At 43.5% G+C, this 26,880-nt stretch overlaps 1 protein-coding gene across 2 annotated transcripts in view; it reads right to left on the bottom strand.

Annotated features, from left to right (window-relative positions):
- LOC141048360 (low-density lipoprotein receptor-related protein 2-like) overlaps positions 1-26,880 on the bottom strand; it is an 80,919-nt gene that overhangs the window by 10,727 nt on the left and 43,312 nt on the right. Inside the window, exons 21-33 of one of the 2 annotated variants that reach the window (XM_073543854.1) lie at positions 25,803-25,981; positions 23,187-23,373; positions 21,974-22,192; positions 21,613-21,796; positions 19,757-19,958; positions 19,311-19,475; positions 17,096-17,296; positions 14,133-14,673; positions 13,888-14,016; positions 12,301-12,408; positions 11,205-11,444; positions 8,866-9,316; positions 6,356-6,491 (exon numbers count right to left, since the gene is read on the bottom strand). In XM_073543854.1, the coding sequence (XP_073399955.1) occupies positions 6,356-6,491; positions 8,866-9,316; positions 11,205-11,444; positions 12,301-12,408; positions 13,888-14,016; positions 14,133-14,673; positions 17,096-17,296; positions 19,311-19,475; positions 19,757-19,958; positions 21,613-21,796; positions 21,974-22,192; positions 23,187-23,373; positions 25,803-25,981 (2,942 nt within the window). The remainder of the gene's footprint in view (positions 1-6,355; positions 6,492-8,865; positions 9,317-11,204; positions 11,445-12,300; positions 12,409-13,887; positions 14,017-14,132; positions 14,674-17,095; positions 17,297-19,310; positions 19,476-19,756; positions 19,959-21,612; positions 21,797-21,973; positions 22,193-23,186; positions 23,374-25,802; positions 25,982-26,880) is intronic. The other variant, XM_073543864.1, reaches the window with a different exon arrangement.

Raw genomic sequence — 26,880 nt, 5'->3', positions numbered from 1 at the left:
GCTTACTTATCAAAGCACCGTGCCTAAACGGAAACACTCTAACAGTAAAACGTGCTCACTATACTCGTGAAGGGGAGGGGAATAAGCGGGTGCTGTCATGGGTTCCAAGAAACACCGTTATCGGTGAGTAACTAAGCTATTCTCTCTCACCCATGACAGCACCACGGAGAGAATTTCAGAGATTGGTAGCTTAGGGAGGGACCACCGCCTGAAGGACCCTTCTCCCGAAGGTCAGGTCAGACGTAGAGGCTAGATCTAGGCGGTAGTGCTTGAAAAAGGTAGAAGGTGTTGACCAGGTGGCCGCCTTACAGATTTGTTCTATTGATACCTCAGATCTTTCAGCCCATGAGGTCGCCATTGCCCTTGTGGAATGAGCTCTCAGCCCCTCTGGGATGGTATTCCCGCTGGATGAATATGCCAGGGCGATCGCATCCCTTATCCACCTTGCCAGGGTACTCTTGGATGCTTTGAGCCCCTTCCGAGGACCCTGGAAACACAAAGAGACCCTTCCTTCCTACATTTTTTGGTGGCCTCTAAGTATTGTACTAGGCACCTTTTAATATCTAAAGTATGGAATTTTTCTTCCCCTTTATTTTTTTGGATTTGGGCAGAAGGAAGGAAGGACTACCTCCTGGGACCTGTGGAAATGTGACGACACTTTAGGTAAATGGGCTGGGTCCGGTTTTAGGATGACTCCTAAAATTTTTGTAAAAGGAGGCCCTGCTGACAATGCTTGAATATCGCTCACTCTTCGGGCTGATGTTAGTGCCACCAGAAGCACAGTTTTGAGTGATAGGATCTTTAGGGTTGCCGAGTGAATTGGTTCAAACGGAGGGCCTGTCAGTGTTGAAAGTACAAAATTCAGGTCCCATGAGGGTAATCTTTGACTGACTATTGGCTTAGATCTGGTTGCGGCTTTAATAAACCGTGCAACCCAGGGGTCACCTGCCACATCATGGTTATAGAGGGCGCCTAACACCGCTATTTGTACTTTTAATGTGTTGACCGCCAGACCCTGTTCTAGGCCCTTTTGTAGGAATTCTAGGATTTTATCAATCTGAACCCCATCCTGAACCTTTGCCCTAGAAGTGGATAGGAATTTTTTCCATGTTCTGCCGTAAGCTCTCATCGTAACCGGTTTCCTACTTTTTTGTAGTGTAGTTATCAGGTTTACTGAAAATCCCCTGTCCCTCATCAGTGCCCTCTCAAATTCCATGCTGTTAAATGGAGGTTCGGTGCCTGAGGATGTAGCACTGGGCCCTGCGATAGCAGGTCCGGGAGATCCGGTAGGATCCAAGGGTCGGTTACTGAGAGCATTCTTACCCAGGAAAACCAGGTTCTTTTGGGCCAGAAGGGGGCTATCAGTATCATTCTCGCCCTGTCCTCCCTGACCTTCTTTAGGACCGCTGGGATGAGCATGATTGGGGGAAAGGCATATGTTAGACTGTGTCCATGGGAGCATAAATGCATCCAGAGATAGAGGATTCCCCCTGGGATCTAGGGAGCAGAAGGTGTCTACTTTTTTGTTTTTGAAATTGGCAAACAGATCTATGTCTGGGGTCCCCCACATTTTTACAATCTGCCGAAAAATGGACTGCTTTAGTACCCATTCCCCCTGTCGTAACTGGGTGCGGCTCAGAAAGTCTGCCCTCTGATTCTCTGTACCGCGGATGTGTATGGCTGTCAGAGATAGCAGGTTTGCCTCCGCCAGTTTGAGGATTTTGGCGGATGTGTCCAATAGGGCTTGGGACCTGGTTACCCCCTGATGATTTATATAGGCTACTGTGACTCGATTGTCCGAAAGGATGCGGACATGGTGATTCCGGAGTAGGGGTAGGAAGTGTGTTAACGCATAGCCTACTGCTAGAAGCTCCTTTTGATTTGAGGAGGCTTTTAGTTCTTGATTTCCCAATACACTCTGAGCCACCTCGTTGTTCATGTGTGCTCCCCATCCTGTGGGACTGGCATCTGTTGTCACTATGCGTGCTATCTTTGTTGTACAGGGGATCCCTTTGGACAGATTCTCCTGGCTTTGCCACAAAGCTAGGGAATGAATAGTGCTTGAATTTAGGGTAACACGACCCTCTAGATGTCCCCCTATTGATGCCTGGTTGGCCAATACATCCCACTGGAGATCTCTTGTGTGTAACTGAGCCCACTGAACTGCTGGCAGGCAGGCGGATAGGGAACCCAACAGTGACACAGCCTTCCTTAATGTCATGGAGGGATTTTGGATTGCTCTTGCTGTAATTTGAGCGATCTTCTCTTTTTTGCGGTCTGGGAGGTGACACTCCTGAATGCTTGAGTCTAATGTTAGGCCCAAGAATTCCTGTACCCTGCTGGGCTCCAATCTTGATTTTTTTAGATTTAGAAGCCAGCCCAGGTCTTGTAGAGTGTTCATCACCCTGTCTCTTTATTTTTATTATTTTTATTATTTTTATTATTTTTATTATTTTTATTATTTTTATTATTTTTATTATTTTTATTATTTTTATTATTTTTATTATTTTTATTATTTTTATTATTTTTATTAGTTCTCTTATATGAGCCATCATTTCCGCTACTATTTTGGTGAATACTCGGAGCTATCGATATTCCGAACGGCAGGGCCCTGTACTGGAATTCTCTCATTTTGCCTTTTATTGAGACGGCTAACCTTAGATATTTCCTGGAGTCTTGGTGGATAGGGATGTGATAATAAGCGTCGCTGAGGTCCAACACCGTCATGTAGCAGTTTGGGAACAGGACTTTGGTGGTAGATTTGATTGACTCCATTTTGAAGCTCTGATTCTTGACATATTTGTTTAGTTTTCTCAGATTTATAATGGTACGAAAGGTGCTGTCTGGTTTGGTTACTAGAAAGAGGGGGGAGTAGAACCCTCTGCCCATATCCTGCCGGGGAACCTCCTGGAGGACTTTTTTCACTAGGCCTAGGACCTCGCTTTCTACCGCTTCCTGTTCTCGCATACTGGATCTCAGCGGCATTGTTACATATTTTTGAGGCGGGAGAGAGAGGAAGTCTATCCTTAGGCCCTCCTGGATTAGGTTTATTATCCATGAGTGTTGAAATTCTCCTCCAGGCTGGAAGGAAAAAGGATAACCTTCCCCCCACCCTGGGCGTACTGTCACTTGGAGGGCTTTGTCCTGGGGAGAGTTAAGAAGCCTCTCTCTCTTCTTTTGTCATCCCACTTTTGTTCCCTTGGTGTTCTTCTCTGAAAAAAACCTCTTATTTTGAAAGGGCCTCTTAAATGCCGCTGGCCCTAAATTTGGGAATCCTTTTTTCTTGTCCCCTGCTTTCTGGAGGATGTCGTCTAACGTTTCCCCAAAAAGGAATTTCCCTTCACAGGGGATTGAGCATAGTTTCATCTTGGTCTGTAGGTCCCCTGGCCAACTTTTAAGCCATAGTGTTCTTCGGGCCGCATTTGAAAGTGCTGCCGTTTTGGACGATAGCCTGACTGAATCGGCCGATGAGTCCGCTAAGAATGCAGCCGCTCCCCTTATTACTGAGATAGAATCTAAGATCTTATCTCTAGGTGTCCCTTCCCTCAGCTGTTTCTCAAGTTGGTCTACCCATACCATTAGGGCTCTTGAGGTACATGTCGCCGCTATCGCTGGCCTGAGGTTACCCCTGCCGACTCCCAAGCCCCCTTTAGAAAGGTATCTGCCTTTTTATCTAGGGGGTCCCTGAGGGTACCCATGTCCTCAAAGGGAAGGGTGAATTTCTTTGATGCCTTAGCGACTGCTACATCAAGTTTCGGGACTTTATCCCAAGACGTAGATGCCTCCTCCTCAAAGGGATATTTTCTTTTAAGGGAAGGGACCGTAGTATTTTTTTCTGTCTGGCTTATCCCATTCTTTTTTGATTAGACCCTTGACAATCTCGTTTAGCGGAAATACTCTGTTTTTTCTGGCTTAGTCCCCCGAACATTATGTCCTGGACTGTTTTATCCGGCCTCGGGTCCAATACCCCCATGGTAGACCTTACAGCTTTCACTAGTTTGTCTACCTCTTCTAGGGGAAAACAATGGCGTCCTCCTGTTTCCTCGTCTGAGGATGATGAGCCGAATTCTGAGGATTTAGACGAGATTTCTCCCGATGTGGAAGAATCTGACTGGGAGGTTTCTACCGCGTTTTTTCCTCGTTTTATCCTTATGTTTAAGGGATTCGAGGGCACTCTGGACCTCTGATTTAATTGCAGCCCTTAGGTCAGATGCGAAATCCGGAGTCTCCTGACAAACAATTTCTATTGTACAGGACTCGCATAGTTTTTTTCTCCCATGATACCGGTAGGGGTTTAGTGCAAGTGGGACATTCCCTGTTCTTTTTTGCCTTCTTTTTTCCCTAATAAGGGAGAGGGATTTGTATTACAACGGTGAACATTCACGAAGATCAGGCGGCTGCAGGTACCGGTTCGGGAGACGGAGTCAGGTCCTGTATAGGCCGATCTCCTGGTGGCGTTTTGCTCCTCACTGCTGACGTACTACGCCGCGTGGAGTGACTGCTGAAACGGCTCTCCATGCTTCGTTCCTTCTGTCGGTGGTGGTGTTGGAGGTGCTGCTGCAGCTGCTGTCTGGCATGCTGCTCCTGTTGCTGGTCGCTATCCTCCATTATCAGGATCGCTTCCAGCCAGGAGCTTCTGCGCCTCACCACTTAAATTTACCGCCCCGTGTCGTCACCGCTCCACCTGCACGCGCTGGACGGGGATCGCGCTCCTGCGCATGCGCCTGGTCCCGGGACCCGGAAGTAGTCTTCTCTACTTCCGGGGCAGCGGCCATCTTGGTACTCTCCGTACCATGGCGCTGCCCCCCTTCCATCGGGCCCCGCAGAGCCCCGATCTCCTCTCCGGAGCGGCGACTCCGGCGTTTCCCCCCGCTCACCTGGCAGCCCGCATCGGCCCCGGCGGTGGCGGCTTCGGGTACCGCACCTGCCGCGACAGGGGCCTCCCCGCTGCCGATACCCGGACAGGCCGGCCCCATTAACAGGTACGCCGTACTGTGGGTCCCTCCGTCAGGGACAGGAACCCAACTGAAGGCGGAGGAGAGGTACCGCCCTTTTATCTGTAGGTTCCTGTCCCTGAAGGGCGGATCCCCTCTCTCCGTGGTGCTGTCATGGGTGAGAGAGAAATATATATATTTTTACACTGAGGTGTTTTGACTTTTGTGCATGGTGAGCTGATTTTTTTTTTTTATAGATTTTTTGGTGCATAGTGTTTTCATAGTTTATTGCATTCATTTTTTGTTTTTTTAACAGATGCTTTATCAACCATATTTTATTTTTATTTTTAATTGGTGAGAAGGCGGCTTGTTTGGTCATGCACTACTCACAGAATGCAATAAAAGAAAAAAAAAAAAAAAAAAAAAAAAAAAAAAAAAAAAATCTATAAATATGACATGTATGGCAAAACCATAAGTAAATACATTAAGAGCCAGAAACCAAGCCCCTACACTGCTCTCTTAACTGGGGGGAGGGGGGCAAAGTTAGAGGTTCTGAAATATTGAAACGGACCAAAACTGCCCCACCTACACAAAGATCTAAAAAAAAAAAAAAAATGTGCAACTCCTGTTATTTTACCACACTAAATACTTTGTCATATTTCAGTAGATTACACAGTAATGCAAGTTGCCATTCAAAATGGCAGCTTGTGCTTCAAGTAAACAAGCCCTTGTACTGCTATGTCGGCATAAGAATAAAATACGTTATGACTCTTAGCACAGAGTAAAAAAAAAATAATTAAATGCTCAAGATTGGAAGATTTACCCGTGACAAAAAGGCTAAGGCTATGTGCACACGTTGTGGATTCTGCTGCGTTTCCGCAGCGTTTTTGACCCTGCGGAAACACAGCAGTTCCACAGACATGGTGCAGTACCATGTTAGCCTATGGCATTTCAAATCAGCTGTGCTCATGCTGCGTTTTTTCCCGCACGGTTTACAAACCGCAGCATGTCAATTCTTTGTGCGGATTCCACAGCGGTTTCACACCTTTAACATAGTAGAGGTGTGAAACCACAGGGCAAAACTGCAGGCTTATCCGCAGGTCACTTTACCTGCAGATCCGCGCGGAAAAACCCGAAGGTGAATCCGCAGCGTGTGCACATAGCCTAAAGGGGAAAAGTACATATTGCGCCTGTAGCTCATATGGAGTCTCCCAGTAGTGGCTGCTGGGAGGTCGGTGCTCACTGGCTGTTTATTCAGACAAGTCAGAGGAGACTAGAAATATTCTGATCCAGCGCCAACATTGCCTCATCACTTTGATTGGCTTCACAACAAGGCTTTTCTTCATCTGATGCAATTAACACAACCTGCCACCCTAGGCACTGGCCTTCAAGGGCTTTCTGAAAAAACACAGCTTCACTACCTGATCAGTGATGCCACCATCATCAAATGCATCATTGAGGAAGGTTTCAGAAGATTCTTGGTTTTGAATGTCTAGAGGTTCCAGGTCCTTAGCAGTATGCCTAGTCAGGGTCCTTGAAGAAGCGGAGCTGGAAGTCCTAAAAGTATATGGAAGGGGGTGTAGAAAAGGATGTGCACAAATAAAACAGTTTCAGAGTCAACACAAGATTGGGTTCTGTCAAAACAGACAGATTTCAAGATACAAACAGATCAGCTTTAAACCATTTGCAGTAGGTTGATGAATCTTCCACAAACTACATATATTAAAAATAGATCTACACCTGATGAGGCTGGTGTATTGGCTGGGACAACCACAGCATAATGGATTCAGACCCCAATAAAAACAAAACTATTTACTCATGCTGGGAACTGCACTGCTGGGCAAGGTAATGTGGCTGCAGCTCATCAGTATTCTCGAACAGCGGTTCTAATGTAAAAGCTGTAGCCAAACGGCAGCCTCATTGGCTGCAGTGGGCATGTGACTCAACTGTCACACCAGTAACAGCAGCACCGACAATGCTGAAACAGTATCTACTGCTTAGCTGAATTGGTGTTCTAAATTAATTATGTTCGTGGTTGTCCTGTAGTAGATAACCCCCCTTTAAAGCAGTGAGGCTTGGTGGGCAGAAACTGAATACACCTGAGCTCAGGAGTCCTATGGAGTGCACTCTACAATACTCTAGGTCCATTCTGACATTTTCAAATTACATACATTGCATACCTTGTCTGAGAGCAGTATAATGTTGGGCAGAGACTCAGATTTTAACAATGCATCATTTATTGGGCTGCTTGCTGTCATTTTGAGAAAAGTCATTGTTTTCTTTTCTACAGATTTAGCAGATCTCTGAATTCCAAGCTCTGTATAACTGTAGGGACAGTGACCTGACGACCAGACGTACTTGTCAGTTATAACAGATGGATAACAGCTGGGCAGTAAAAGTGATAGGCAGTACCCCGAATGACCACAAGGTGGCAGGGGGGAGTGTGAGGAAGAGGACTTGACAGCAGCTTAGGGCTACAAAACCGTTGGTCATGTGGGGCAGAGTTATAGGGAACCAGGAATGATATAAATACTGAGGGAAGGTGCCAGAAGATTCCAGTCCCCAGAAGGAGCTCAGGTGACAGGAGGACTACGACAGTCTGTGCACTCTGAGGAGAACCGAACCAGGGGGACTGAGGAGAGAGAATGCATACACATCCCCAGTATAGAGTACGGTGTGTGAGAAGCGGCCCTGGAGACGGAGGGCCGTGAGGTGAAGAAAGTGCGGTGTGCTCTGAGGCCGTCAGGTGGAAGGCAAGTGAAATAAACTTGGACCTGTTGCACCCAGAATCTGCCTTCATCTTGTCTCCGTTTTGTCTCTGCGCAGTAAAGAGAGGGACCACCCCCCAGCCCTACATAACCCAGCCAACATCACTGATTGGAAGGTTTCCACCCATTTACAGTGTACACAGAAACCTTCCAGTGGTGGGGGCAGGGTTACGCAGATCATGAATATGAGGACTGCCTGGCAGCAGGTTTACTAGTCCTTTAAAGGGAATCAGCTGCCGGCATTGACATCAGGGGCTGATCGACAGCATTCTGGTCCGGTCCGACACCTCCCATCTTCATACGATGTTGTCTTCTTCCCTTCCTGTAGTGGCTCTGGCACACAGCTCTGCCCTGTTGAAGGCAAAGCAGAATACTGCAGTGTGCAGGTGCCAGACCTCTCCCGATGCCTGCGCACTGCAGGACTGTGCTCTGCCCTCAACCGGGTAGAGTAGTGCACCTGTGCTAGAGCCACTACAGGAAGGGAAGAGGACGGCATCGTATGAAGATGGGAGGCAGCGAACTGGACCGCGACAGCCATCGGACCGCCCCCTCCAGTGAGTAGAATCTAATGTGTTTTTCTTATCTTTCAGGTTACATCGGGGGCTTATCTACAGCATTACAGAATGCTGTAGATAAGCCTCTGATGTCAATGCCAGCAGCTCATAGGGCAAAGAAAGGGTGACAGATTCTCTTAACAATCTCCTGCTGATAAGTGATTATGAAATTTACACCATGTAGCCCAGTGACACATCACTCAAATCAGGCTGTCTCTACATTATGCAGCTCGTAGATTAGGTGGCAAAAACCTGGTGACAGGTTCCCTTTAAAAGCTAAGTAGCAAAGCTTGTAAACACTTCCCATGTTTAGCCACCACTCCTAGATTGCGCAGGACTTCAATTGCCTAGGTTTTAGGATGGGTTATAAAAATTACACCAGGTGGGGGTCCAAATCTCAACAATCCTGCCTGTTTGAAGGAGCTGCAACATCTGTCACTTACAATGGCTTATGCACAGATTCCTATAAGCTGACTGAAGTGTCAGCCATGATTTAAGTCATTCGCCTGGATAGGCCATCAGTTTTAAAAACCCTGATGGCGTCACTGTTTTTTTAAAGTGCCATGACGCCATGGCCCCAATACTCACTGATCTGTTAAATATACTAACCTCTGTAAGGCTCTTCTTTGGCTCACAAACACAAAGACTCCAGCCCCCAATGCAAACACAAATAGAACTACAACTGTTCCAACAGTCAGGGGCACGGCTATAGGTTTCACCCCATGTTCACAGAAGTCTCCACTGTAGTTTGGAAAACACCTGCATTTGATTACACCAGCATCTACTACACATTCTCCCCTCATGTTGCAAGTTTCACTGTTACATGGCCTAGACTCCATGTTTCTTCCAAAACCTTCATTTTCCAGGCTATCATTATCATCATCATCAAGTCCTGCAAAGTAATCAGGGGCAGTTTTGCTTCCTGGAGATGGTGCTTTGGTCTTTAACAATGTTTCGACAGTACTCTCTTCAGGTTTTGGAGGAACCATGCCCTTGGTGGGCATTCTGGATTTTGTTGGGGAGGTGACAGATTTTAAGCCTTTATTACTGCTATATGTACCTGAAAGAAAGATCATATCAATAGCGTCAAGATTATACAATAGTTTGTGTTGCAGCTCAAAATGGAGCAAAACTACAAGTCTTTGGACAACACTGCCATTTAAAGCAGATCGGTCAATACTATATTTCATCCACCTAGTGACAGCCATTAGTTAATGGTTAGAGCAGTGTTCCCTCAACTCCAGTCCTCAAGAACCACCAACAGGTCATGCTTTCAGGATTTCCTGTAAAATTGCACAGGTGAGATCTGCTCACCTGCACAGGCAATAATTCCGCCACCTGGGCAATACTAAGGAAATCCTTAAAATCTGACCTGTTGGTGGCTCTTGAGGACTGGAGTTGGGGGAACACTGGATTAGAGGGTCAAAGAGCATCCTCATGACTAGTGCTGTTAATTTTTCAATCCCACCCAGGAGTTTGGACAAAAACCATATTCCATTGTCTATTATACATGTTCCCTATAATAAAAAAGTAAAAAAATATATTGCAAAAATTGCATGAAGGTAGTAATAATAGTAATAATAAGGGTATTTAGTTAACATAATTTTGATCAAAATAATGTAGAAGCCATCCCGCCACGTCACGGCAACCCTTGTGGGACAGTCCTAACTCTTGTATTTAAAACCTTTCCACTTGTCAAGTGACGTGAATGTGAACAAGGACAGAGGGACTGAACCACCAGTAATAGTATAGGCCAGACAGGATGGATTTTCCAACTCAGAAACAGGGTGGTCACACCCTTATATGCACAGAATGCACAATGAAACAAATGAGAAACTGGGTCTGAGCAGAAAAAGTAAATTAATGTGCATGCAAAATGTAATTGCATATGAACACATGACCTATACACAGAGAAAACCAAAAGCAAAACACAAAACAAATATCCTGGAATAAAAAAGTAAAAAAATATATTGCAAAAATTGCATGAAGGTAGTAATAATAGTAATAAGGGTATTTAGTTAACATAATTTTGATCAAAATAATGTAGAAGCCATCCCGCTTTTGGTTTTCTCTGTGTAAAGGTCATGTGTTCATATGCAATTACATTTTGCATGCACATTAATTTACTTTTTCTGCTCAGACCCAGTTTCTCATATGTTCCCTATAATGCACGACAGACCTACTAGAGCTTGTGAAGGGATAGTCTTGCTAGTCAGCTAGTGTAGAGTGTTAAAGGGGTATTTCCATCTCCAAGAACCTATACCAATACGTAGTAGGTGTAATATTAGCAAATACCTCCAATTAGAAGTGTAGTACAGGGTACAGTACAAGTCAGGTTATGGACACATTACATACACCATTTGGAGAGCAGGGAGATAATGCTGCAGGCTTAGCCAGCCACACAGCAAAGCGAGAGGAGCTACAGAAGCAGCATGGCTGAACCCAACTATGTGGACAGGACCGAAGTAGGAGATGGTTTATGAAATCCAAGCACCCAGGACAACAGGTGTTGACACTTCACTGCCAGAATCAGTACTCTAAATGAGAAGATTCTAATATCAATTTAGCTAAATGCAGACACACGTGAACTAGGGTTTTATGGGGGTTGATGGGCGGACACCTGCTTGTAAGAATTCCCCTATAAAAAGGGACTTGCAAAAAAGTTGTTACTTTTTTTACCTTTAAGTTTGCAAATTTTCTGTTTTACTCATGCAAATTAACAGAGTTGGCCACAAGTGTCAAAATAGACTCCCATACTAAAAGGACTGCGAATACATTGATCACGCCGAAACACCTTTAAAGAAGTTCTTAAAAACAGGATTTAAGAACTTAGAGTAAAGTCTCATTTTTACAGTACTTATGAAATACCAGCTTTTATAAAAAATATGAAGTGTGACAATAGACAGCATACTTATTGGACATGTTCATACATCTCTAAAGCCACTTACAGCCTCTCTCATCAGAACCATCCAAACAGTCCATCTGATTGTCGCATATCTTGTTATTAGGGACACATTTTAACCCATCTTTGCAGAGCATATAACCTTTGTGACAATTAGGCTCCTCAAGGCACATTGTTGCATTCACAAGTTGATACGTAGGTGAACAACGGCATGTACGACTTTCAAGGTTTGGAAGACAAATTTGGCTACAACCACCATTATTTTGGGAGCATCCATTGTTGGCTGCTATAAAGAAATCAATTACAATGTTAAATTTTAAAACGGGACAAACATTAATTGTACAAAAAAACAAATACAAAAACAAACTTGGGGAATATAGAAGGGTGGTTTCTGACTTTATAGATTGTGGCCAGACTGTCTAGAACTAAACGTGAAGAAATCCAAGGAGATGGTGGGGAGTTATAGAAGGAGAAAGGATGATTACTTACCGATGACTATTGCTGGCCAGGAGGTGGAAATGGTTGAGAGCTACAAATATTTGGGGGTTCATCCAAGAAGTACAGTGCTCAGTTGTCTTTTAAAGACAACCTACTTTACAAACCCGCAGCCTATCAAAGCTAAACATGCAGAGCTGCATCAACAATGGAAAAATTCCAATTCATCCTGTCCATGGTTTGGGCAGCATGAATCAAATGACAAATTTCCTTAAAAAGGACAAGTCTAAGGACATGATTGACAGCAGTCAGAGGCAAATTGAATCAAATGGGACATAATATTGCTTCATTCTTGCAGAGAACCTGGGGGCAGTTTGAGCACAGAAGGTTTAACGTAGGTAATAATCATACCCTGCAGAAAAAGTTCTTGACAGGTGACCTGGCGTTTGCACATTCTGATTTATATACAGCCACTCGAGTTGAAATTTGTGGGCTAACAAGCTACTTGGGTCTACAAATCTGGGACAAGTGTCCAGCAGTACACCAAGCCTCATTTTTCAGGAGTGTGCCATCATATTTGTGATCTGTTCTCAAATGTTTAACACACACAGCAGGGAACACGAGGATGTCGAACAAGTTATACGACAACCTCTATGCAAAAAAAAAAAAAAAAGTAACAGTCTACTATATATATTATATCAACTTACCGTGTTGAGCTGGTCTGCTGTATACTTTTAGATCCACCACCTTTTGGTTTGTATCAAAATACTTATTTTCGCTTTTACCAATTCTGCTAAACCAAATTCTTCCGGTCTCTAAAGAAATAAAATACATTATATATTACACACATACATACATTATGAGCAATGCGATTGTAGCCCTTAACAACAAACTGGACAAATTGTAGGTTAGTATTGACCAAAGCATATGGCATCTCCTGTTAATACAAGCGTCTGACCAGGGTTAGGTATTTGAACTTGAATTTATTCAAAGACAAATGTAATAAAATTATGCTAAAAATATGGATGAACGAACATGGTTGGATAACTTATCAGAGCATGCTCGGGTGTTTTAGGTATCTTGGGCATACTCGTATATTATGTTTGAGTCTCTGCGGCTGTTAGACTGCCTCAACACATGCCGAGATTGCCTGTTAGGGAATTCCCACATGTACTGAGGACAACAACTGCAGTTGCTACAGTTAAGTAAAGCTTCTTAAAGTGGTTAGTAAAAATCATTCACAATCTCAAGAACAAAGTAGCTTAATTTAAGTAAAATTAGAGGGATTTATAATTGAGGCTGATTTCCACGTTTAATGGCCAACACTACATTCAGCGGCGTTCTCCAAGACAAGGAGTCCAGTGCTTACAAGGCATTTTCCAGTAGCGTTCTAAGCGCAGCTGTGAAGCGGAGCCAAATCAATGGCTCCGGTCTGCTCCACTGATCCCGCAGAGGCGAGGCAACCGCCCCTTACATCAGAGCACACACTTCTGCCCATCAAATCGATGCTGCTGCCCCAGTCAGGAGCACACCCCAAGCAAGCCAAGACTCAGGAGAGCAGCAAGCTTCTGCAGAAGTAGTTGCAGAAACTTTAGAGAAAAAAAAAAAAAAAAAAAAAAAAAAAAAAAAGAAAAAAAAAAGGGGGGGGGGGGGGGGGGGGTCATCAGAAAATGATCCATTGTTTAAGACCAGGTTTTTGTGGTGCATGTAACGTTAAAATCTTAAGCGGAATGAAAAGAAGCTGTCAAAACTTTAATCATGCCACATCTCCTGGGCAAGGGAAAAAGCAAAAGTATGTATACAGACAGGACAGCATAGGTTTGCAAGTGCAGCTTTCTGCGAGTTAAAACCTTTCCTTGCCTTTTTACACACATGTTTTAGCAAACAAAGAAATAAGCAGTTCTCATGCGGTCCTGTCTGTATACTCTTGCATCCTCCGCTGCCCAGGAGCTGTGGTTTGATTAGGCCATGTTCCTGCACAAACGCAGCCATTACAAATTACATAGCAAAAGCACCCATTTTTAAAAAAACACATCCAGTTGTGAATTATTTTTATTCCAAGAGCCATTGGTTAATGTATTTTATGGGATACCCCACTTAAATCCTCCAAAGCAAATCTAGTTTCCCAAAGTTGTTGAAATGATAGGTTATGTGCCCATGTCAAGTTTTTGGAGTTTAACGCTGCACATTTTTAAAAAAAAAATGCAAGTAAACTACTTCACGGCTGCAGAAAATCTGCATCATCAAAAAGTCACCCGCAGCTCATTGTGGGAACATAGCCTCAATGAACTTACCATCATCAGACGTGGTCCAGAAAAGTAAGCCACCCCCAGCAGTGAACATGTTCATGCCATTGAGCCCACTGCGGAGTAGCTGGTAATTTGATCCATCTGTCGTCATAATAGATTCAATAGTACCAAATCCTGCAACAAGTCAAAATAAATTTACTCAAATCTTTGTATAGCGAGAATTTTGCATCTTTGTAAATTGTAGCTACATTTGATACAGTAAGAAGAGGAGATAAAAATTGCAGCTTTACCTCTATCAGCCCAATAAAGTCTGGTCCCAGAGTCTGCAAATGTCAGACCAACCACAGCTTTGCTCTTCCTCCACAAAACTTTCTGGTTACTTCCATCCATATTTGCACATTCTATCTTTAAGCTGTTTTTTTTATTCTCTATTCCTGCATCAAAATAGCACATCAGGCTAATGGAGGGGTTGATAACCAAGCAGGATGGGTTATACAAGTCTTCATTTACTACAGCTTTATACATCCCATTTGAAGTTGCCACTTGAATGGACGCTTTGGATGTGCTAATCCAGAAAATATTGCCAGTTACCCAGTCCACAGCAATACAAGTCACACTGTCCTCAACAAAAACAACCTTCTTCCAGTCTTTAGATTCGTAATCTTTGACTTTTGTCAAGCCAATATATCCACCATGCTTAACAGAAAAAACAAGGGATCGATCTTGTAGGATGTAATCAATAGAAGAGATCTGGTTAACGTTAGTTAGACCTGCTATCTTACGCTTTGGAAGAGCCTTCTCGTCTAGCAAATTAAGTTTATGCATATCAACCTATGGGCAAAAGAAACTAGATTAGCCATTTTCTAGTGTGGGCTTCCCAAGTATCAGATATTTGATTAGAACGCATTGCATCAATTAACTACAATATTTAACGTACTGTATATGTACAGAAGTTGCAGGTGATGCAAGGCGTGGGTTCAGCTCCTTTACATGCAGCTGGAGCAGCAAATTCTAGTCTTCGTTATTTAACCACATTTTAGATGCCACAGGTAAATCGTGACTATGGCATCTAGGCACTTACACAAAGAGGGGCTTCATCTGTCAACCTCAGTGCCCCCAAAATAAAATATCATTGATTGGATCTCGGATTAACCAGAACCCTTAAAAAGGATTGCCATTATAATCACCAATACTGTAATGTGCAACATATACAAGTTAACATATGATCACTAGTAAATCTGAATGCAAAAAAAAAAAAAAAAAAAAAAACCACCACAACAACCTAACCCTCAAGGCTTCATGGACAGAAATGTTAAGCAACCTGATTGCACTGGGAAGGGGTTATTTTGGTTCATTATTCCAAATTTTATTAATACTATGACACTGAAGCAGATAAAGTATATTAACCATCCATGGCACATTGTAGGATTCAAAGGGCAGTACTTGCTGAGACCATTAAAGGGGTTGTCTGGTCAAAACTGGCAAGTCTTCTGAATCCCCCAGGGCAGATGCAGCAGGGATTTTGCCAGTTTTCAGACCCAGTCCCTTTTTAAGCATTGTGGTTTTCCAAAGTCCCGCCACTCAGTGCTTCACGGTGGGGTGAGTCATTTAACCTTCCCACCTGCCCCCCCCCCCCCCCCCCCTTAGTCTCCAGCCCTTTGACAGCTCTGGCTTCATAGAGCGGTGATGGAGGGATAACAGGCAGGTGGGAAGGTGTATATAAATGATTGGCCCCACAATGAAGCACAGAGGACCTGTACGTGGCTTGGTCATTCGTTGCAGATAGAGTCCATTTGAGAGACACAGCCATTCATATAGTGAGAAGAGATGGTGTAATCTGCCTTAATCATTTAATACTCCGCATTTTTTAGTCCAGTGGGCAGCCCCATCAGTGACTACTTCTGCATGCACTCAAAAGAAAGCTGTCAATGACAGGACCAGAAAGTGGTTGGTGTGATGTGATAGTCAGAGGTTATACTTTGTCTTCTGTCATAAATCAGTCTACTCAGCTCCCACTACTCTAACAAGGTGCCTGCAGATTGTACTGTATTTTCTTGGCAACAGGTTTCCTTTAAATGTTTTGCCATGTCCTTGTGCACCAAGCTCCAGTAGTCATGTGCCAACAGCATCCTTATGAAGAGACCATGGCTCGCCTAACCAGAGCCAACAGCCTCATAAGCTAATATGAAGGAGGTTTAGGTGACCTGTGGCCAGTTCAGAAATTCTGGATGGGATAATATATTTGTGGAACATGGTCACACACACAACAGAGCTGGCTTTGACGACATCTATCTTTAGACAACCCCCATACAAACATAAGCTCAGCTCAATCTAGTATGACCTTTTTTCTTGAACAAAGTTTTTTGCCATTAGTTTGCCCTTGTATGATCCCTGTGATACTAAAAGAATATCATACGAGATTATAGCATCCATGTGTGGTGAGGTTACTTGATCGCATTCATCTTTGATTGCATTGACTCTAGTAACCTTAAAGTGTTAATTATCTTGTTTGCCCAGACAAATCAGTCTTCATCTAGTACTAGGAAACCAATTCAGTGGTTGACCAAAACCTCATGTACATCGCTTTAGAATAGTGTTTGGAGACTGTATGGCAGACCCACACTGATGGACACAAGTTCCATCTATATGACTAACAGTAAAATGCCATGATTTCTGTCCAATTTCTAAAGAGTCAGCTAAATCTTCATATGAAATATCAGATAAAATACTGATATCGTTATAGGCCACTTGTCCCTCTGCACTTATTTGCAGTCACAACCCAACAGAACATTTTTATGTATAATGGCACTTTAGCTAAACCAAGTACATTCTGGATCCGTGACCAAGCAGCATATGATCAAACTAAGGGTATTGCACACACTGCGGATTCTGCTGCAGATCTGCTGCGGATTTGGCCTCTGCAGATTTGCAGCAGTTTCGCAGACAGTGTACAGTACCATGTAAGGCTAAGGGATTTACAGTCCGCAGTGCACATGCTGCGGTTTTAAATTTGCAGAAAGAATTGACATGTCAATTCTTTCTACGGATTATGCTACAGTTTGCCACCTATTCCATTGTCCAGGTGTCAAACTGCAGGGGAAAACTGCTGGCTAATCTGCAGGTAAAACCGCAGGTCAATTTACATGTGGTTTTACCTGCGGATCCGCATGGAAAAATCCGCTGGTGAATCCGTAGCGTGTGCACATAGCCTAAGACTACATCTGAATTGTGTCATGAATTATAGCTAGTATACCTGATTGACTGATGACAATGATGCAGTAAGAAGAAACGGCAAATCCTTAAGTAGAACACAAACGAGCAAATTACTCGAAAGCATAAGTCCTATGGGACACCAGCAGCTTGCTTTTAATCCAGGACCAATTAGGCACATATGAGAACAACTCAGTTTTCGACAGGGGTTGTCTATCGCTGGTTGTAATACTTCATGCATCACCTAAGAAAAAAAAATAAAATTATATATACACATACAGACCATATAAAAGTATATACAGTATATTGTATGCAAATGTGGGCAACACGGTGGCTCAGTGGTCACGGGTCCTGGGTTCGAATCCCACCAAGGACAACATCTGCAAGGAGTTTGTATGTTCTCCCCGTGTTTGCGTGGGTTTCCTCCGGGTACTCCGGTTTCCTCCCACACTCCAAAGACATACTGATAAGGAATTTAGATTGTGAGCCCCCATCGGGGACAGTGATGAAAATGTGTGCAAACTGTAAAGCGGAATATGTTAGCGCTATATAAATATAAAGATTATTAAATGTGTAAATATTCAAGTATAAGCAGAGATTTTCAGCCTTTTTTTTTTTTTAAATGTCGAGGATGGGGAAACCATGCTATATTCACCTGCCCCGTTCCACCACCACACGCTGCTATGTCCTCCGCGTCCTTTGGCTGTGACATTTAGGTCAGTGGGCATGATGACGTAGTTAGTGTGCGCCCTCTGCCTGGTCAGTGACAGAGGACCCGGATGACAGAGCGGCGCGCGGCGGCATGGGGACAGGTTGATATCGCAGGTGCTGGGGCCCTGAGCAAGTTGTGACACTGGAACCTGGCCTCCATAGCATGCCGGTGTCCCCGCCTGCTCAGGACACTGGCACCTCGTCCCCAGCGATGAGAGGTGAGTGTCATTATTCTCAGCAGCATATGGGGCATCTTATGGGGCCATAACCTTTATGGAGCATCTTATCAGGCCATCATGAACTGTAGGGAGCATTATATTGGGCTCCTGATTCAATATGAATATTCAAAAACATTTAACCTGAGGTCTCAATTTTACTTTTATTGGTATCTATTTTTATTTTTGAAATTTACCAGTAGCTGCTGCATGTTCCACCCTAGGCTTATAATCGAGTCAGTAAGTTTTACCAGTTTGTTGTGCCAAAATTTATGGCCACGGCTTATACGCGAGTATATACGGTATGTATGACTTTTGAAGACCTCCAAAAAGGCAAAAATATGAAACCAATTAAAAAATAGTTATGCAGGACGTGTTAGACCAATTTGGGGATTCAACTGTCCTTGTTCTTTATTTTGACTCTTTAAAAGGCAATCTGTCGCAACATTTGCATGATCTGATGTATTAATATGGGTATACTGGTTCTAGAATGCTGAAAAATAGTGCTACCTGTGCATCTCACATCAGATGTCTTGTTGTGGCCAACTATGGGGCTTAAGCTGCCTCAGCTTCATGATTCTTCCTTTCTCCTTCCATAGTCACTGTCAGGTGCATGACTGGAAATACCACACCTGTATATTTTGACTTGTGTCGCTCCACTACAGTATCACACCCGCCTATGGGCATTTTATGCAGGCATCGACGAGTCAGTGGTACTTCCACTCAGTGATCTCTAGCATGCAGAATAGGTGCACTCCCAACTGACTCTCCCCTCCCTGCAGAGTAAGAATCATTTCCAATCACACACACGGAGTGGAAGTACCAGTGACTCGACTGAGCAGAATTTACATAAGGCTAGTGCTCAGAGAAGGGCAGAACATTTAAGAGGAGCAACAGCAGTTGATTGCACTGGGGCAGAATTTCCAAATCCTCCTCAAAACTTTGCTCTGGTGTTGTATTAATGTACTGATTGTGGTTCTAGTGATTTTTGCAAGTTTTTTGCAGCACTTGGAATTTGCTCAGTATGGTAATGTGTCCATTGAACCTTAAAATATTGTGTACTCCTAATATAGGACAATGGCCCCTTAGAATAACTTTTGGGCCCAAGCAAACTAGTTGAAAAGACAACTCTACAAACACGTTAAGAAATGGAGGCCAGTTAAAGCATAATCGCTCAGTGCACTTTTTTTGAGAAGGTGTTGTAAACATGTGTTTGATTCAAGTAGTTCTTTTGTGCTGACAGACTCCCACACCCTCTATCTGCTTAGTGGCAGACCATAAACTAGGCAATTGTGAAATGTAAGAAATGACAGGCTACCCTTTGTAAGCTACCTTTAGGCCGTAAGGTTGTCCATGGCGCTTCATCAGAACAGATAAGTTCTTGCCAGTCTTCTTACTGATTTTTTGCACTGTCCTTGCTTTTATTTCAGACCAGTAGATCTCATCCTCAAACACAGCCAAGGAAAAGGGACTTTGAATAGTTTTTACCTGCATCACCTGATTTGAAGAGGAAAATACCAAGCCTTTCCAGTTAGTGTAAAGCAGTTACTACAGATTTAAAAGTTATAATTAGATGTGAAGAGAGTCTCTTGACTCTTGTTAGTGTGCAGGCTCATCACATCTGACCATTTTCTACTTAAAATAGCTTTAAGTGACAGACTTAACATAGTTATTGAAACATTTTCCCAGTTCAGTTGAGTGTTGACACTGGGTACATTGTGGCCAGTAACAGCTATTAAACATGTATGAGCAAGCTACAACTTTGTTACAGTAGCTACCTTAATGTCAGTCCCATCCAAACTGGCTGAACCAATGGCATGAAACTTGTCATCAGACCAATAAATTCTCCAACTCAGCAGATCAAGTGCTAATCCGGTTGGCCAACCAAGTTGTTCTGCAATTAAAACTCTTCTGTGACTGCCATCCATATCAGCACACTCAATTTGCGTCCGAGTTCCTATTTCACACCAGTACATAAGTCTGTAAAGTACAAGTAAATGACAGTTTCTCTCATTGCAAGATAACAGATTTTGGCAAGTTCTTTAAGTTAAACTCCTTTACCATCAAGTTGCTTTGGCAACTGTAAAGCTACTACATTGTGCATGGTGATCGAACATGGGTTAAAAATTACTAACACCCATGCTATGCTATAAAATACTTCTAAATCTTTGTTGAGAAAGCTCATGCCCTCTCCTACCCCAACTCCTTTAACCCAAGATCACAATATTCACTTTCTAAATCAAGTTGTTGCAGGTTTGTACAGTTTTTGCCACCAAGCATGAACAACTCACCCACCAAGCATGAACAACTCACCCACCAAGCATGAACAACTCACCCACCAAGCATGAACAACTCACCCACCAAGCATGAACAACTCACCCACCAAGCATGAACAACTCACCCACCAAGCATGAACAACTCACCCACCAAGCATGAACAACTCACCCACCGTGGCGCCCCTGAGGGTTCAGTCGCCACTGAGGTACTGCACCTCCTCCTGAGGTGTGGTACCCCACCATTCAGGTAAGGTGGAGACACCTGACCACGCTCCAACACCTACATCCCACACAACACAGTAGTGTAGCAAAGCACCCTTTGGTGGCTCCCTGCTTGGAACACTGTGTGCTGGGAGGCAGGTGGAGTTTAGTTAGCATCAAAAGAGCGGGAAGAGTTTAGGATTTGGGCAGTCAGTCAGAGGAAGAGTGAAGATCCCATGAGTGGGATGGATGAAGGAAGTGCTGCAGCTGACCTCCGTGACCTGGGTCTGCTGGCACAGGAAAGGAACATTGATAGAAAGCCTGACTCTCTCCATAAGAAAGGATTAGTACGGAACGTAAGGAGAGGAGGACTAAGGATTAGGGTTAGAGCAGAACCCTTCCCAAGTTCAGGTCCAGCGACAGACACCAGAGGAATAGAAGTTGTCACCACTTTATTCCCACACAAGACTTGGGGGCACAACAGCAACGAGAGTGAGCCAGGACTTAGTAGCAAGGAGTCCCCGAAGCAGGCTACAGCTGTCTGCCGTACAAGTAGAGTTCATAGGAACATCTGACAGGAGGAACTCCAGTGTAACTCAGTACTGTGAGTACTTCACCATAGGCGCAAAAGGGAGACGTTCAGAAAAGGCACATATGTTGGCGGAGTGTTGGAATGGAGTACTTCATCTGGCCTGGAAGTTGGCTGAGCTTCTGACCCGGAGGACACGGCACGGATGCGGGCATTTGTACACGCAACAGACTGAGTAAAGCTTTGGATCTACATGCCCTGGTGTCCTCCACATATTCCTCCGCCAACACACCCAGCACTGATACATCTCTCTTCCCCCCCCCCCCCCATCTCTTCACCTACACTGCCCTACCTGTGGTGGGCCACACCATCATTGCTGCACCACACCATCTGTCCCAGAGGATCTGTCTGCAGTGTCGGCTTAACATCTTCATTGCTGAACAGCACAGGTGGCGTCACGAATCATCCACTCAAACTTTAATCATCCACACACTCAACATTCCCCTTTTACAATGGACGCCCAGGGCCACAGCTACCGTGACATTTCCCATTGAAACCAACGGGCCCGGCTCAGTACCCCGCCGCCCTGGGTGCGAGGGTGATCCACCACTAAGCATGAACAACTCACCCACCAAGTGGCTGTAAAACCAAAGAACGTGGTTGATCTACTTCTTCATCCAGCACTACTGTGTATTCAGGAAAGCCCTTCCATGAAGCATTGAGAGCCGTTGCAAGGATCTGCCCAGCTAACCCATCTGTCCAGTATAGGTTGCGACCAACCCAGTCAACAGCAATGCAATCAGATTTTATACCTGAATAGAAAGATGAAAGTTGTTCTGTGTTTTGAGTTGCTGCACAGTATAAAAAATTAAAAAAAAAAAAAAAAAAAAAAATGCGGTTGCTAACATGTTTCAGCACACCATATCTTGTCAGCTGTCAACAGCTATGCTCCGAGTATAGTATGAAGACATGGAAAACAAGCCCCTTACCTTTAACTAGAGTTCCTTTCTCGTTTGTGCCCAGAGTTAGCCACTTTACGCTCTCAGCATTAAGGTCCATCCAGAAAATTTTTTGATCCATTATGTCGTAATCTACAGAAAATATCATTGAGCTTTTATCTGTAGACACAAGAACCTCTTCATCAAGTGACCGCAACTTGTATATTAGAAGATCAAATTGCACCGCTACCAGCAAAACTGGCTCTCTACCTAAAAATGTAATAAGAGGAAATGAAAAAACTACTTCATGAAGTGCAAAAGTATGTTCACCCACCAAACTAAGTACATTTAGCAAATTTAACAAGGGTACACCACCAGAATGACAAGAGTTGAATTGTCAAAACAAGCCTTTTATAGTCATAGTTTACAAAACGCTTTTGGCCATTGAATTGTCGGTCTACAGTCTTAGGGCAGGTCACTTTCAACCGATGCCCATTATGAAAAACACTTTGCTCTTCTGAACTTAGTACGACATTGCAAGATTTTATTATAATTTAATAGAGAAGCGTAAATTGATTTGAAGTAATTTTTCACTTCTAGAATTTGCCAGGTTCTGTACATGTCTAAAACAGCGACAGCCATTTAATACATTGCCAAGAACAACATCAGCCAGGCTTCCACATAATACTTAGTAGCCATCACATGGTATAGTACAGCCTGTTAGGAGGGACAGTCAAAGCTTGTATAAAAGCAGATGAAGGAAATGCAGCAGCCATTTCATGGTGAACCATTACATATTGAGATCATTTTAATGCAAACAGCCTTGGTAATCTTAAAGTGCCTGAAAAAGGTTGGATAAACTCCTAGGAGGCTTTCAACTGTTATGTCATCAGTGCCAGTTGAGGTTTTTGAAGTTTAGGGGATTTTTTTTTTTTTTTTTTTTTTTTTTTTTTTTTTAATGCCCAATCAACTTTTGGGAAAACTTCAGCAATTTCATAACAGTCAGTCACTCGGTTTTGAAGTTCTCGTTTCCAAAACTTACTTGTGAGCCCTTACAATAAAAGACACCCTACATATACAATGCAAGTTACTGTTTTAAATATGCGACAATATTTGTAAGCCAAAACCCAGTACTATTCCAAAAATGCTAAACTAAGTGCAGTTGTAACAACCAGTTTTACTAAATGAGACGTCAGAAAAACCCACACTTGAGTGGATTTTCCTTTGATATCATAAGGATTCTTTAATGAAAAAACATGTTTACCTGTAACTTTACAATGGCGACCGTCTCGCTGCAGAACATAACCTGGATGACAAGTGCAGTTGAATGTGCCATTAAGGTTGATACAAGACTGGCTGCATGGAGAAGGATCAAGTTCTTTGCACTCATTTATGTCGACACAAAGACTCCCATTACCTTTAAACTTGAACCCTTTGTCACACATACATTTCTAGAAAAAAAAAAAATATAGTCTAAAATGCAGACCACCACCAAAACATTTAGCATAAAATTCTTTATAAACACAAAGGTTTGCTAGACATCATTTACTAAAACATGACAGCGGGACAGTAAAAATGTGCAAAGTCAAAAATCAAAAGGGGGATTAGCAACTACTCCTGGCTATTTACGAGTGATGGAAATTTACCATGAAAGAATAAAACCAGAAGCACCTTCTCAGATTTTTGCATCTTGCCAATTCCTCATTTACATCTCCTAGAAATTTGGATTAAAAGGAGATCTGGAAGCAGCCATTTTAGTGCCAAGGGTGTGTTAATACAGTCTAAGGCTAGTTTCACACTATCGTATGGCCAAACTGCGGAGGGATGCGGACTTCCTTCGTGAAGCTCTGCCCTTTTTCCTCCGGTCAGCTCTGCCTACATCAGCGTGTATACTTATCTTTAGCATTAGGTGCGCAGGCCATGCCGATGTATGCGGATGCCACTGCACAAGTCATTTTGACGGTGCGGCAACCGCACCAAAATGCAATTCGCTGCATTCGGTGCTGGTCGCTGCACTGTCAAAAAGACGTATGCGGAGGCATCCGCATACATCTGCACACCTAAGGCCGGAGTCACACTGGCGAGGAATACGGGAGAGTGAGAGGCGCTAAAAGCACGCATTAGACACGGACAAATGATTCTCTATGGGGTCACTCGCACCAGCCGTATATTTCTCCTCAGTATGCTACGCTCCGTGCCACTCGCAGCATGCTGCGATTGTCAGCGTACTACGGCCATAGTACGCCAATGCAAGTCTATGGGTGCGCAAAAAATACGGATTACACATGGACCACACATGTGACTTGCGAGAAATACGCACCAGGTGTCTTTAGAAACCCTGTCATAGGGCTCCATTATATGTCCATTTTGCAAGCCTGCGAGAAAATCTCACCATACGGATGCCGACATGCGCAAAATACGCGACCACACCTTGATTACGGATGACATACGGAGCACTATTTAGGGGTCTGTCATCCGTCTTACGCATGTAAAATACTGACCGTATTTTGCGTCGGTTAGTGTGACTCCAGCCTAATGCTAAAGATAGGGTATGCATGCTGGCGTAGGCAGAGCTGATTGGAGGAGGTGCGGCTGTGGGCAGAGCTTCACGAAGGAAGTCCGCACCCTCTGCAGCTCGGCCATATGCTAGTGCGAAACTAGCCTAAGAAAGGGAATCCGGCATTCCAGGTGTAGTAAATACTTTTGGGATTGCACAACAAAAAAACAACGTTTCGGTCTTAATGGATTGCCTTCATCCAGGGAAGAGAAACCAAGAGAAGTGCTGCATGTGTAATAGGCAGCTGCCTTAAAGAATAACAGTTATTACAGTCTGGCACAATCAGCACCAATGGCTCAGTAGAGACTGCCAAAACCCCATCTGCCAACACTCAGTTGTCAATTTAATCAATAGTATATAGGAGTAACCAATGGCAAGAGTCAGAATTGTAGTAACATGTTAAAAGTCAAATTCAGTAAATTAAGGAAATATTTCAGGTGTGGCTTCTGGTCCACTAACAGATATGAAGATATGAAGACCTAAAACTGTTTTTTTCCTTCCCCTATGCTTGTTTTAACCATAGAAACCCATTTCAAAATTAGGTTCTAATGAGGTTTAATAAAGCTTAGTAGACATTAAAGGGAATTGGTCATTGACAGTACAACTACAAGTGTATTTGTGAAGAGTAGGGTTGAGCGAATGCGCTCAGGTAAGGTCTTATCCGAGGACATTCCAGGGGCCAACAGCATCATTCGTGTGCTAAAATATCATGTTCAAGTACCTGCAGCTGCATGTTCGATAGCCACAACACATGTAGGGGATTGCCAAACGGGCAATCCCCTGCATGTGTTGCAGCTGTCGAACAACCGCAGTGACTCGAACATGGTATTCAAGCATGAAAAAAGATACTGTTAGCACCTGAGCATGCTTGGATATCACTTTATTCGAGCACGTTTGCCACACACTAGTAAAGAGACCAGATTCAACTATGCTGTACTTTTGCTGCAGAGTTGTGCATGATTACAACTGACAGCACAATGAGAGGACAACTTCTGCTGCAAATTTGTTAGCAATAAGACAAAGTTCAGCTCTGCTTTACTGTGTTCTTAATCACACAGCGCTCTGCAGCAAGATCAGGAGGACAGACTGTCAGTCATAACATGTCTCCCAATGGTAATGCCATCTTTAAAAAGATTCCCTGGAGATCTGCATCTGACCCTTATCTCTTAACAGCTCATTTACATTTTACAATAAGTGTCGATTTCTCTGGAATAAGACGGATTGCCCATATCAAGGTATCATTTTTTACTCTGCTTATGACCTACACGCACATAGATGTCTTAGGAGGGTTGATTGTATTGACATTCTGTTGTGTACACTTACTGGACCAAGTGGGGAGAGATGGCAGACATGGGTGCATCCTTCGTCACATGGGACTTGACATTTTCCTCCTTCATCTGAACCATCCAAGCAATCAGATTTCCCATCACAAACTACAGCTATAGAAATGCAGTCAAAATTGCTACACTGGTACATGTGACTGTCGCACTTTTTGGGTTCACCTGAAGAACATAGAAGAGTAGAGCTGAAATGACCATGTAGCAACCTTTGTGCAGGCCAATTGCAGGATGTAAACAAAAATCAGTTTTAGAACTTACGACAGTTTAAAGGGAATCTGTCACCCTTTTTTGAGATATCATATGATATTCAATTGTGTGTCATAAGGATTCTCCAAGTACTTTTGCTTCCCCCGACCCCGCACCTTTCATGCATAAATACATACATCTGAACAAATATAAAAAAGGTAAAATGCCACGGTTCGGTCCAATTGGCGGGACTTATTCAACTGCTCCCCCCCTCCCTGTCTTGCTCTACACAAGAAGAAATGCGTGGAGCAAGACAGGGAGGAGCAGGTGAATAAGCCCCACCCAGCAGACCAGACAGCGGCAGTTTACATTCATCTGAACCGATATAAAAAAGGTATTTATGCATGAAAGGTGCGGGGTCAGGGGGAAGCAAGAGTACTTAGAGAATCCTTATTTGACACAATTGAATGATATTGCAGAAAAAAAAAAAAAAAAAAAAACACAACAAACACCACACAACTTGTCTGCAGTTTTAAAAAAACACTGTTCCTAATCCTTCACAGGTCCAGTTCAGAACCTCACTGCTGCTTCTTTTATCAGTCTTAGACCTGCACAAGTCAATAATTGTTTATTCCACAAAATCAACCAGACATGCATATTAAGTTGAATGAGATATTCAAAGAGGAAAGGGATATAGGGGGGAGGTCTGGACCCAAACGTGATACACCCATGACATGAGGTTGTTGCTTCAAGCACAGGCAAGAGAGGCCAGAGCACATTCCCTTGAAAAGCATGTCAGGGTACATAGATGGAGTGGTTTGCACACTATATACGATATGGGTAAACAACCATTTCTTATGCTCATCTGCTTAGTT

This window comes from Dendrobates tinctorius, unplaced genomic scaffold, assembly GCF_039654945.1.
Source record: "Dendrobates tinctorius isolate UK_male_01 unplaced genomic scaffold, ASM3965494v1 ptg000011l, whole genome shotgun sequence".
Classification (NCBI taxonomy): Eukaryota; Metazoa; Chordata; class Amphibia; order Anura; family Dendrobatidae; genus Dendrobates; species Dendrobates tinctorius.
This window is presented reverse-complemented; position numbering and strand designations above follow the sequence as displayed.